The 12,212-nt window shown below is 33.7% G+C and overlaps 1 protein-coding gene across 5 annotated transcripts in view; it reads left to right on the plus strand.

Annotated features, from left to right (window-relative positions):
- The window catches only part of CASD1 (CAS1 domain containing 1), a 49,123-nt gene extending 37,232 nt beyond the window's left edge, over nucleotides 1–11,891 (plus strand). For 4 of the 5 annotated variants that reach the window (XM_072764287.1, XM_072764285.1, XM_072764289.1 and 1 more), the window contains 5 exons: nucleotides 1,919–2,020; nucleotides 4,376–4,516; nucleotides 5,039–5,116; nucleotides 8,873–8,965; nucleotides 10,428–11,891. In XM_072764287.1, coding sequence (XP_072620388.1) covers nucleotides 1,919–2,020; nucleotides 4,376–4,516; nucleotides 5,039–5,116; nucleotides 8,873–8,965; nucleotides 10,428–10,694 — 681 coding nt within the window. In that variant the 3' untranslated portion in view covers nucleotides 10,695–11,891. Of the gene's footprint in view, nucleotides 1–1,918; nucleotides 2,021–4,375; nucleotides 4,517–5,038; nucleotides 5,117–7,099; nucleotides 7,226–8,872; nucleotides 8,966–10,427 lie in introns of those variants that run through there. The other variant, XM_072764286.1, reaches the window with a different exon arrangement.
- The last annotated feature ends 321 nt before the right edge of the window (nucleotides 11,892–12,212 follow it).

Consider the following 12,212-nt stretch of genomic DNA (forward strand, 5'->3'; position numbering starts at 1 on the left):
TAGGAGCAAATGGGTTTGCATATATATAAGTATGTTGAATTTAATAAATTTTTTGGATATTTTCTTATTTCTACTGTTTTATCCCCCATTATGATGGTTGAGATCTTCTCAGCTACTTTAGCAAGGTGACAAACTGCTATCTGCTGGTCCGTCATCAGGTAGACATATTATTTGGGCAGCATGATATTTATAACAAAATATTTTAATTTGAATGCCTATAGTTGTGACATATTCTGCAGTTTGCTCCCATCTCTAGTGTTCCCCGTCTTGGACTTAATCTGTGTCAGGTGCAAATGCCATATAAACATTGTGTGTGTGTGAGTGTGTGCGTGTATGTGTGTGTGTGTGTGTATACGTGCATGTGTGATCCTATAAAGCTGGGTTTTGTTTGTTTGTTTTGTAGACTTTCATACTTATTTTCATACTTAGAAGTAAAGCATTTTTATTTCTGCCTAACCTCCAGGGTTTTTTACAGGAGATTTATAAAATAATAAGGAAATGATAGCAAATGTATAAAGAAATAGCCAGGTAACTGGAACAGCTATTTGACATTTACTTATTAAAATTCCAAACCCTCTGCAGTGCATCTGAGGGAGAGAAGGGAAGGTGAACCACAGGTTCAATAAAAAGACTAAGAAGGTTTCCCCAGTTTTGGATCAGTGCACTTGGGGGTAAAAAAAAGTATGTGGCCCAGAGTAGCCCAGTGTCTTGTACAAAATGAATGCTCACTAAATATTTGCCCATTGATCACTTAATCAGAAATAATATTTTAAATGATAAATGCATCACATATATATGATCTCTTAAGACCATGTAACTTATAGATACTATATATTTCTGTTTCATATCGATATTGTATTTATATTTTTGTATTTCATTTCACTATATATGTGATCTGTAAGTACTTTATATTGCAACCCTTGGTAAGAATCATCCTGTTTTCTGAGGAATACATTTTGACTTCTATTTAATAAACAATAAACTATAAATATTTAAAATTCTTAAATGGTTAAATGGAGAATATTGCATTTTATTAAGATAATAAGGTTTCATAATAAGGTTTCAGCATTACCTAAAATACAATGCTATTTTCTTTCTTTCTTTTCTTTTTCTTTTTTTTTTTTTTTTTGGTTTTTAATAGCCTTTTTAAAAATTGTTATGTTACATTTTTTTTGCTGTGGCATTAGGTCTAATAATGGAGCTTTCCTTAATAGAGTTTGTTGCCGTTCTTTAGTCTGGAAATTTGAAGTTTTTGTTCTCTACTTTGAAAGACTTCATTAATGTGCAGGAATGCACCCAAGACTTCTGCCCCTTCATTCCCAGATTTTCCAGGCTTGTCAGATTAATAAGAGGGTACCATTCACTAACTTGACCACAGCAAAATTGTAAACTTTGTTTCAAAGGCTAGTAATGGCATTTGGGTATGGTTGATTGAGTAAGGTGACTAATTCAGAGGATTCTTTTAACTCAAATGGTTAATTAGAGATTATTGAGGACATTTAGAGAAAGAAAAACTGTATTCTAACCTTAACTATCATTCTTTAGAATATTGATATCCTATTGGCTGAGGTCTTTTGTATTTTGGTATTTTGATTAGTAAATATTAGCTGTTTTGTGTACTAGATTAAAAAAACCTTAAATGGAAGAATTTTCCAGTTACTAGCTTACTTTTTTTTTTTTTTTGATTTTGCAATCTCTGTAACCTTTCATGTGCAGTGAAATAAGTTACCAGAAAGTTTTAAAAGACATATATGTTAGCCTTTATTAAAATAAATTTCTTTTCAAATGAAAAAGAATTTTTAAATTGTGAATGACTCTTATATAATCATAACTTTAGAAAACTATAATTTATAATAGAATTAGAAAACAAGTATTGACTTGTACCATCTTAATTTGTGTTCTGGATTCCTTTTCTTAGGGTGCATTTGAGAAGATCTTTTCTCTTTGGCCATTGTCCAAGTGTTTTGAACTGAAAGGGAATGTGTATGAATGGTGGTTCAGATGGAGGTTAGACCGTTACGTATGTATTTACCTTGTGATCCTTTGCCATTTCAAAATATACTTTTAAAAATTATTTGGAAAATTATTTAGTTTTGGAATAAGGAAGCATGTTGACTTGATAAATTAAAGCAGCCCTACTCCTGTTTTTTTTTGTTTTTATAGCAGAGAAAGGGTATGCATGGATATGTATATCAGCAGGAAAACTCTCTAAAAATGCTGTCTATAAAGAGGCCTTTGTTTGAGTCCTAATTTTGACTTATAAATGATCCCTCATAGGGGTGCCTGGCTGGCTTAGTTGGTAGAGCGTACAGCTCTTGATCCCTGGGTCATGAATTCAAGCCCCACATTGGGTGTAAAGATTAGTTAAATAAACTTAAAAAAAAAAAGATCCCTCGTGTATATGCTTCAGCCATACAATACAATATTTATTGAGCCCTTAGATGTTCATTTTGTGAGGAATATAGTAAAGGAAGAAGACATACCACCAGGCTTCTAAGCCTTACAATCTAGTATAAATCCCAAGATTACTACTTATAATTAGGTGCTAAGTTATGCAGTGTGGATTTTGTGGTAGAAGCGTGCAGAGAAGAGATACCAGTGTCATGGGTCAGTCCATAAATTAATCTTAAAGGAAAGTTAAGATTCAACTGGCCAAGAAAATATAAAACATCTAGCACAGCATTTGGAGAATAATGGACAATGAATAAATAATAATTACATCTCTTCTCTCTTTCCGCTTTTCCTTCCATATTTCACTCATCCTTTGTTTCATTCAACAAATCTTTTCTTAATGCCTATTCTATGCCATTTCTGGTTTTCAATACCTATGTACTTTCCAGTGTACTACATGGCATTTCAAAACCACATATGACTAAAAAGCTTTGCTAAAATCTTGATATCAAATAACTTTAAATTCTCAACTTTGTCATTAGAGCAGTGTACTGTGATATGATAGTTCACGTTAAGTCCTTGTTTAAAAAAGAGAAGCTTTGAGGTGACACCTGGGTGGTTCAGTCAGTTAAGTGTCTAACCCTTGGCTTCCAGTTCAAGTGGTGGTCTCAGGGTACTAGGAGGGCTCAGCAGGGAGTCTGCTTGGAGATTCTCTCCCTCTGCCAACCTGCCTCTCCCACTGCCATGTGCATACTCAGGCATGTGTGCTCGTTCACTCTCTCTTCTTCCCTCTCTCTAAAAAATAAATCTTAAAAAAAATAGGTAGCAGCTTTATGTGCTTTCTGGTCCACTGTATTTTTTTTTCCTTTGCATTCTTGTGTGCATATGCTTCTTTTTAAAAGCATGATCTTGGTGCTGTTAGTGTTAATTTATTTGATTGAAAGTATCAATATAAAATGTGTTTTATTTTGGTTTAATATTTAAGTTTTATCATATGTTTCCATAATAGTTCTATTAATTATTTTTGTTATTCTTTTTTAATTACAGTATAGTTGACATAGTGTTATATTAGTTTTAGGTGTACAATATAATGATTCAGCAACTTCATACATTACTCAGTGCTCATCATGATATGTGTACTCTTAATCCCAATCCCCTGTTCCACCCATCCTTCAACTCACCTCCCCTTTGATAATCATCATTTTGTTCTCTGTAGTTAAGAGTCTGTTTTGATTTATCTCCTTTTCTTTGTTTATTTTGTTTCTTAAATTACACATATGAGTGAAATCATATGGTATTTGTCTTTTCTGATTGACTTATTTCACTTAGTATTGAACCCTCTAGATCCACCCATGTTGTTGCAAATTCATTCTTTGTATGGCTCAGTAATATTCCATTGTGTATATATACTGCTTCTTTTTCCATTCATCAGTCAGTAGACACTTGGGCTGTTTCCATAATTTGGCTAGTGTAGATAATGTTGCTGTAAACATTGGGGTGCATGTATCTTTTTGCATTAGTGTTTTTGCATTCTCTGGGTAAATATCAGTAGTGGAATTACTGGAGAAAAGTTCTACTTTTAATTTTTTGAGGAACCTCTATACTGTTTTCCACTGTGGTTGTCCCAGTTTGCATTCCCGCCAGCAATACAAAAGGGTTCCTTTTTTCTCACTGACACTTCTTTTTTTGTGTTTTCATCATTATTTTAAAATTATCTTTATTTTTTTGCTTGCTGCTGAGACTGCTCAAAATGAACCAGCTTATCTCATATTGATGCAAGAGCTGTTTGCTGTCCTATTGCAGATTGTTTCTAATAATCACTGACTTTATGTCATTTCTTGAAGTTTAAGTCCTTCATAGAAACTTCCAACCTTTAAGCTTTTAACCTACTTACTTTAGTACTTATTGTCCTCCTTTACCAAATATTTATGCTATTTATTGAAAAGTTGCTGTTTAAAACAAATTTTCTCTTCTTATTTTTCAGGTAGTCTTTCATGGAATGTTGTTTGCTTTCATCTATCTAGCTTTACAGAAGCGTCAAGTACTTTCTGAAGGAAAGGGTGAACCTCTTTTTTCAAACAAAATTTCAAATTTTCTATTGTTTATTTCAGTAGTTTCTTTCTTGGTAAGTTTCAAAATGTAATCTTGTAATTTTTCAAAGTCCTAAATGTACAGAAAATTAACTTTAGGCAATAGGAATTTAGTCAATTGTTTTTAATAAATAAAATCTTTACTTTAAAATTCTTTTTCTCTGTATTTTTCTAATTGAACATAGATGCTAAGGCAATATATTAGTTTAATAAGAAGAATAATTGAGAACTCAGTGAAATAGAAATTTTCAAAGTTGTAATAGGGAAAAAATGTAACATAAGGTATTTAACAGAAAGAGCCATCACTGCCTCATGATCACTGTTTCCAGAAAAGCACAGACCTATGCTCTTCTCTCTCTGCTTTCTTTTATTTGAGCAGTTGAACAAACCATAACAAGTGATGACCAAATGAGTGAGCAGTTTTTACTGAACATTTTTAAATAGCATAATGGAATATAATGTTATAAACAAACAAAAAACATGTAAAGATCCTGAGAAAGCTGCCTTGTTCAGGCATAACTGTTTTCATGAACTGATCCATGTGTTTTTTGTTTTAGACCTATTCCATCTGGGCTAGCAGTTGTAAAAACAAAGCAGAGTGCAATGAACTCCACCCATCTGTATCTGTGGTACAGGTAATTATCTTGATTTAGGAAAAAAAAATTTTTCTTAATTCTTATTAAGAATACAGTCTTTACAGGCAGTATGATTTGAGATCAAACTATAAAATATAGGTATATTACTTAATCTTCCTAAGCCCTACCATCCTTTATTGTACAGGGACTTTAAAATCTCTTTTAAAGGATTGTTATACTAAATGTATAGAAATGATTGGTATTGGTCACTTAGTGGGCACTTAGAAAATGTCAGTTCTCATATTTGCTTTGTTTTCATTTACTCATATTTATTTACTTAATCATTATTAATGTGTTAAGTACTATGCTATAAGTACACATACATACATGTGTAAGAAGTTCCATGTTAAGATGCATACAGCTCCTGCTCTCATGGAATGAACAGTCTGATAGAGATATGGACCAGTAAACATTCATTCATTTAACATTTTTTATTCATTTAACAAATACTTGATACCTACTATGCACTAGATATGCTGGGAAGATACAGAGGAAACCAAATCAGACTTGGTTCCTACCCTTTCAGAGCCTTCATTCTTTTATTACAGATAGTAATCATATAATCACCATGTAATTAGAAATAGTAGTACATGGTGCTACAAGAGAATATAATGAGGGGATATGACCTAGTTGGAATTGACGCAAGGCGTGGTCAGGGACAGAAATTATTTCCCTGAGAAAATTAAGTTGAGAATGGAGGGATGCAGGCAGACAGCAAGAACTCAGGCCCTGTAGGGGAAGGGAGCATACTTAGATTCGGAGAATTTGAGGAAGGCTGTTCGAGCTACAGCTCAGAGAGTTAGGGTTGAGAGAACTATGTAGTAGTGACCAGGAAGTGGGCAGAGGCAAGGAGTATCTCAAATCAGATTGATGGTTTGCAGAGATACCTCTGACTGCAGGTGGTGACAGGACATTTGATAGTGTGCTGCTAGTTCAGCACGGGTGCTTTGGTAATATGTGGGACTTCTTCCTGACCCATCTTGGTATCAGAGCAGGATTCTTGGAGATAGAAGTGTCTAAGCTGACACCCAAAAAATGAGTAGTGTGGCCAACAGAAGCAGGGATACTTTCTAGAGGAGCTTCTTTTAGGTCTTATGTTCTCTTCAGTGCTGGAACTGTTTTGGTCCTCTTAAACGTCTATATAGTTAGCAGAACCCAGCGTGTGACAGACTCTTGAAATACAATTGATAATGAAATTTTAAACATTATACTGTACTTATGTAGCATTTTTATGACTTCTGTAGACAGTAGCAGTGCTTCCCAATAACTTTTTGCATATCATATCTGGTATCACTTATGTTACTGATGATGGAAGGGAGGTGTTACCATTCACTGTGCACCAGTATGGAACAATATAAAGAGAGCTAAGTGGATAGACATAGAATAATACTACACGAGCACTCCTGAGCCTATCATCTTCCTTTCCGGTCACCACCCTTCACACACTCCTATTCCCTTAGTACTTTTTCAGTGAGGGCCTTAACTCCTCTGTTGCAGAATGAAAGAATGGACTGGGAGCACAAATTGAAGCAAGTACTAATTTCATTGGCAGCTATTTCTTTTCAAGGTCACTAGCTTCCTGTTGTAAAAGTAAGAGCATCCAGAAAGCCCCAAATTTTACATCCTTATCACATTTTACTCTTATTCTCAGATACCAACAGGTGGTGTAGGTGTGAGGGTGTGGGTGGATATGATCATTAATAATTTATATATGATTATATATTCTTAGCGTGCTTATCTGAGGGGGTTTCTTAAGATTTAACATGTACAAGATTCCCAGTGTTGTTCTGTTAGAAAGTATTTTCCCAGCCTGACCCAGCAGAAAGCTTATGGATCAGTCCTTTTTTTTAAAATTCAGGTAACAATTAACAGTTTATTAGTTTCCTCTGTACAGTGTAATAGTTCAACAATAGTTCATATATTTCTCAGTGCTCATCAAGATAAGTATACTCTTAATCCCTTTTATCTATTTCACTCTTATAGATCAATCCTTGAATCCTGACCTTTTAGTTTGCCCATCAGTCTGGATAGAAATTTCCAGAAAGGCTTGCTGTAGAACAGCATACAGGTGATTAACCATAAATAATGTATATTAAGTCCTAGCATAGTACCCAGCAAGTTACAAATGCTGAACAAATTTTAAGTGTTGTTATTATTTCTTTATCAAGCTAATAAAGATGACTCCCTAGACCCCAGCTGTCTTCTCCATGGCTATCATTTCTTTGATTTTTCTATTCCCCTAATCATATTGTTTACTAAGTGTATGACGAAACACAGACTGGAATATGCTAAAGAAATAAGTACACATTGAGAAAGGGTAGATTAAACTCAGTAAAAAGGAAAGTGATTTGCTTAGGGCTATTCCTAGATTTTCTGCTGCTCGGACTAGTGATTTGTATGTATCTGTGTCATTCTTTCTAGCATTTTACAGTTTGTGCAATACTTTAATTATAATAACTCATTAAATGGTTTTGTGTTTAAGGGATTTATTTACTTATCCCACCTTTATGATTTTTACCATTTATGTATACTGCCTGTGCTATTAATTACCTAATATGTTTCTTTAATGGCTCACATTGCATGCTATGATAAGTACCTTATATATGTTTTCCCATCTAATGTTCACATCAACCTTCAAAGTAAATCTTATCCCTCTTTGTATGGATGAGGAAACAGACCTAAGGGAGTAAAGTACTTTGCCTTAAATCCCTGGACTAATACAAGGCAAAGGCCAGATTCAAACTTGAGTTTCTTTGATGCTACTCTCCATGAAGATCACCCAACTTAATAGTACCTGAGTATTTCACTTTGGTTCCTTTTTCCCCAGTGATAAAGTGACCCACAAATCTCCTACTCACTCATCCTGTATGCATCCCAGAGGGCTCTTCCTGAAGCCTTAGACCAATGCCCATAGTGATGAACACTGAATATGGGATTTTCTCTGAAGTGTAAATAGATTTTTCAATCTTTCTATGAGAAAGTTTTTGAAAGGTATTTGTGAAAGTGTAAACAGTTTTTTCTTTACAATTTCTTCCTTATAAAGAGAATAGATTCTAAAGAGAGTTCTTTGCTTGGTAAGGTAGTTACTGAATGTAACACTGAATTAAAGATCTAGAAAATTCAGGATTGTTCCACCTGGTATAGAAGGATGAGGGAGAGTGGTAAAGGCCAGGTGCTCAAAAGTTGGAGATTGTCATTAGGGAGAAGAAATCAAAAGGGAAGATGTATGACATGTGAATGCATTTCGAGATGTCATTTTCCTGGCTATACAGAGCAAACATGAGGACATCTTAAAAGTCATACCATTTTTCATATTTACATAGCTGTTAAGTGGAAGGAGGCTTTTGAGGAATACAAGAGGGGGGTGTTATGTGGCCACCAATAAGGCAGATACTTTATGGAAGACACCAAATTGTATCATGGGATTTTTTTATTTTTGCTTCACAAAATATGATATCCTTTTTTTCTGTACAGAAGGCCTCAAGTGGATTTATAATTTTTCAAATACACATAAAATTGTTCAGCCATGTACTACCTAAAATCTGCACTGATATGGAGTATACAGACCACATGTTGAGAAATCTAGCTTGGACAGACTCTAGAACAAAAATAACTTGCTGAAACTTTCTCTATTGAAAAAAAAAACATTGTGTATGTATCAAATTCAAGAACATAGATAATAAAGTTATCACTTGAAGGAAAGCAATTGCTTTTAGTAAATAGATTATTTATTTTGCCTTTGTGGTTTTTCCTTAGATTTTAGCTTTCATCCTAATAAGGAATATCCCTGGATATGCCCGTTCCGTTTATAGCTCATTTTTTGCTTGGTTTGGAAAAATTTCATTAGAGGTTGGTACATTAATATTTTATTCTCTCCTACACAGTCAAGTGTTACGTGTGTGTGTGTGTGTATATATAAGTCCAAAATATATTCTTTTTATATCAAAGCTATGTTATTTATGGAAACGCAGAAAAGAAACTCAGAACTTTCAACAGCAGTAGAGTAGTATATTTTTAAAGCCTTATTTGAATGACTAGAAATAGATGATTTTCAAATATTCTTTATATTGTCTTAAGCTTTTAAGCACAACTAAGAAGCTGAGATCAGGAAAGAAAAAGTTAAACAAATATAAATGAAGACAAGCTGAGGGGATTTTGATTTGTTTTTCATCTCCATAATTAAATATTACTGAATTTAGTTTATCAATACTTATCCTAATAGAACTCACCCTTATGACTGGAAATTTCGGGAAATTTTTTAAACATAATTACATTTTGTATGCAGTACTGAGTATGACTTACTTAAAACCTTAAACTAGGTTTTAAAAAACATTCTGAATATTCTGAGCTCTGTTATTCAAAGTAGGACATTTTAGAGCAGTAGAATTCATATCATAATCATAAAAGATACATTTTAGAGTGTAAGATTTATTAAGTTGTCCTTAAAATAGAGAAAATAAATTTTCCTTTGAGTTCTTTAATAAATGTTATTTTGTTGTCTCATAAGTGAGACTGAACAGAATTTAGAATTATTAATCAAGAATAACTTACCAAACCATTCAATAGATAAAGGAATGCTTGTTGTGACATCTCCATAATATTTGGAGTATGAGAGTTTTTATCAACTTTAGTGAATGCATTTATAATTCAGTATTTCTAGAAAAAGTACCAAAATTGTATAGTTTCCTATTTGAGAGGTAGCTTATAAGCATTTTTCTACTCTCTGCTATTTTAAGCCAATGTGATGAAAGAACCACATTTGTAATCATAATCAAAAGTTGCAGTGGTGTCCTCTAATATGTATACTCAAATTGAAGTTGAAATATGCTTTAGAAACATGAGATGCAGTTGAAAACATTTGTCTGGCCATGCAGAGCAAACTTGAGGGCATCTTAAAACCCATACCATTTTCTGCTTACATATCCACATGCAGAAATATATTCACAAATATATATAAATATGGATTATGTGTGTGCACACACGTGTAGTGATTCTTTATTTGGGGTCTAAATACCAGAATCCAGAAAGCCTTCTGTCAGCTGTCTTTTGTGTCACGCAAAAAAAAAAAAAAAAAAAAAGTTTTTTAAAGTTATAAGGTTCCTATTTCATTTCTTGGGGACTTTGAAGCAGTACTTCAAGTAGGAGTTCTGAAGAGTAGACTGCAATAGACTTTTCGGGACCAACAGTGAAACAGAAGTATATGGTTTGGAAAAAGTCTCCTAACATAATTATGCAATGACATGTTTAGGCAAAACTGTGATATAGTTGTGGACCCTCTGGGCATATCTAACTTTAAATACTTTCCTTCCAGCTATTTATTTGCCAATATCACATATGGCTGGCAGCCGACACAAGAGGCATCTTGGTACTCATACCTGGAAACCCTATGCTCAACATCATTGTCAGCACTTTCATATTTGTTTGTGTGGCACACGAAATTTCTCAGATCACTAATGATCTTGCACAGATTATTATTCCTAAAGATAACTCGTCTCTGTTGAAAAGGTTGGCATGTATAGCTGCATTTTTTTGTGGACTCCTCATCTTATCGTCGATTCAAGACAAATCAAGACATTAGGTTACTAAAATCCTAAGAAACTTAAACTCTTCAGGCTAATTTTGTGTCTGCCTAGAGGAGAAATGCATCTATCTGGAGATATAAATGTATATGTAAATTAAAAACTTGTTTGGCAAGAGGACAGCTCAGTGGCGTCTGTTGAACATGTGTGGTTGTATATAGTGGAAATGTACATCTCCAATGTGAAATACCGAAAAAAAATTGAAGCAGAGTGCGTTGTATAGGATTGCATGTGAAATGTCTTTTCTACTGGATCTATATATCCATTTATAAATCATTTTAAGTTAACATGAAGGCAGGGAAATAATTACGTTTCCAGTAAAAACATAATTTAATTAGCTTAGTGGCACCACTGAGTGTTTTGATATTTACTAAATTTGTGGTAATAAGATTATCTATATTATCTATCTGTATTCATCATGGAACTTCCTACTTAGCTGAAAACTTTCTTACTCAAGAATGACTGCAGTATTGTTTTCTTACCATAAGTGCAATGATGTGGGACGATAAACAAGTATGCCTTTAATTTATATATGTTCACGTTCTGATGTTAGCTGTTTCCTGACATGATTTTTCTTCCCAGCCTTGGTTTTTCAGGTATACCTACATCTTTGTACCCTTTGTCTCACAGAGTTGTTCTAGGCTCTGTGACAGGGTTTTGTCACTGTTGTTGCTTCTTTTTATAAAAGGCCAAATTTTCTTTCCAATCCAGACATCCATCTGTTTCCTTTCCTTAAGCTATACCAATGTAATACCAGTTACCCTGTGGATCCATCTAGTATGTTTTCCTCCAACTCATTAATTTCTCTCTTATTTCCAATGTTTGGAAAGCTCTTTATAATCATCTTAGTATTTCCTATTACTCCCTCCCTGCTATTTTAAAAAGAAATATTTATCAGTCTAACTTGTGCAGTGTAGTAAAGATTCAAGCTGTTGATGGAGATGTATAGTCCTAAGTAGAATTTTAAGTAACTGGGTGACAATGGGCATATGTGTTTTTCATTTTGTCTTGTTACAAGCTAACTGTTAGAGGTATAAATTTATTTATCTGTTGTACAGATTTGACTATAATGTTTAATGTCTGAAAGATTGCACTTGTTTGCTCTTATTGTGCGTGGGATAAAGTATATTTTCTGTTCCTGGTATATGAATATATGGAGTAATTTAAACAGTAAATAAACATTCTGTGGATGCTTATTTTTGTATTGGCAAAGTATCAATTAAACTGTATGTGTCCTTTTTTAAAAAAAATCTGGATCCATCAATGATTGGTTCAAATTTCTAATGCACTTCAGCTTAAATTGACTTCCTCAAACACTCAGTGTGGAGGGAGAGGTCCGCATGAGAGTCCAATAAGGACGCCTTCGTTAGCATCAGAGGGCATCTTGCCTTTCTACCCAGGAACTCTAAGCACTGTGGTTCGTTAGTGGTCTTGCTTGAAGATCTAAAAAATTTAATTATCATTTCCTTAGTACCGGATTTATGTGCTAGTGGTATCTTCCGATTAGTTGTGGAATA

Source organism: Vulpes vulpes, chromosome 7 (assembly GCF_048418805.1).
Source record: "Vulpes vulpes isolate BD-2025 chromosome 7, VulVul3, whole genome shotgun sequence".
In the NCBI taxonomy this organism is placed as follows: Eukaryota; Metazoa; Chordata; class Mammalia; order Carnivora; family Canidae; genus Vulpes; species Vulpes vulpes.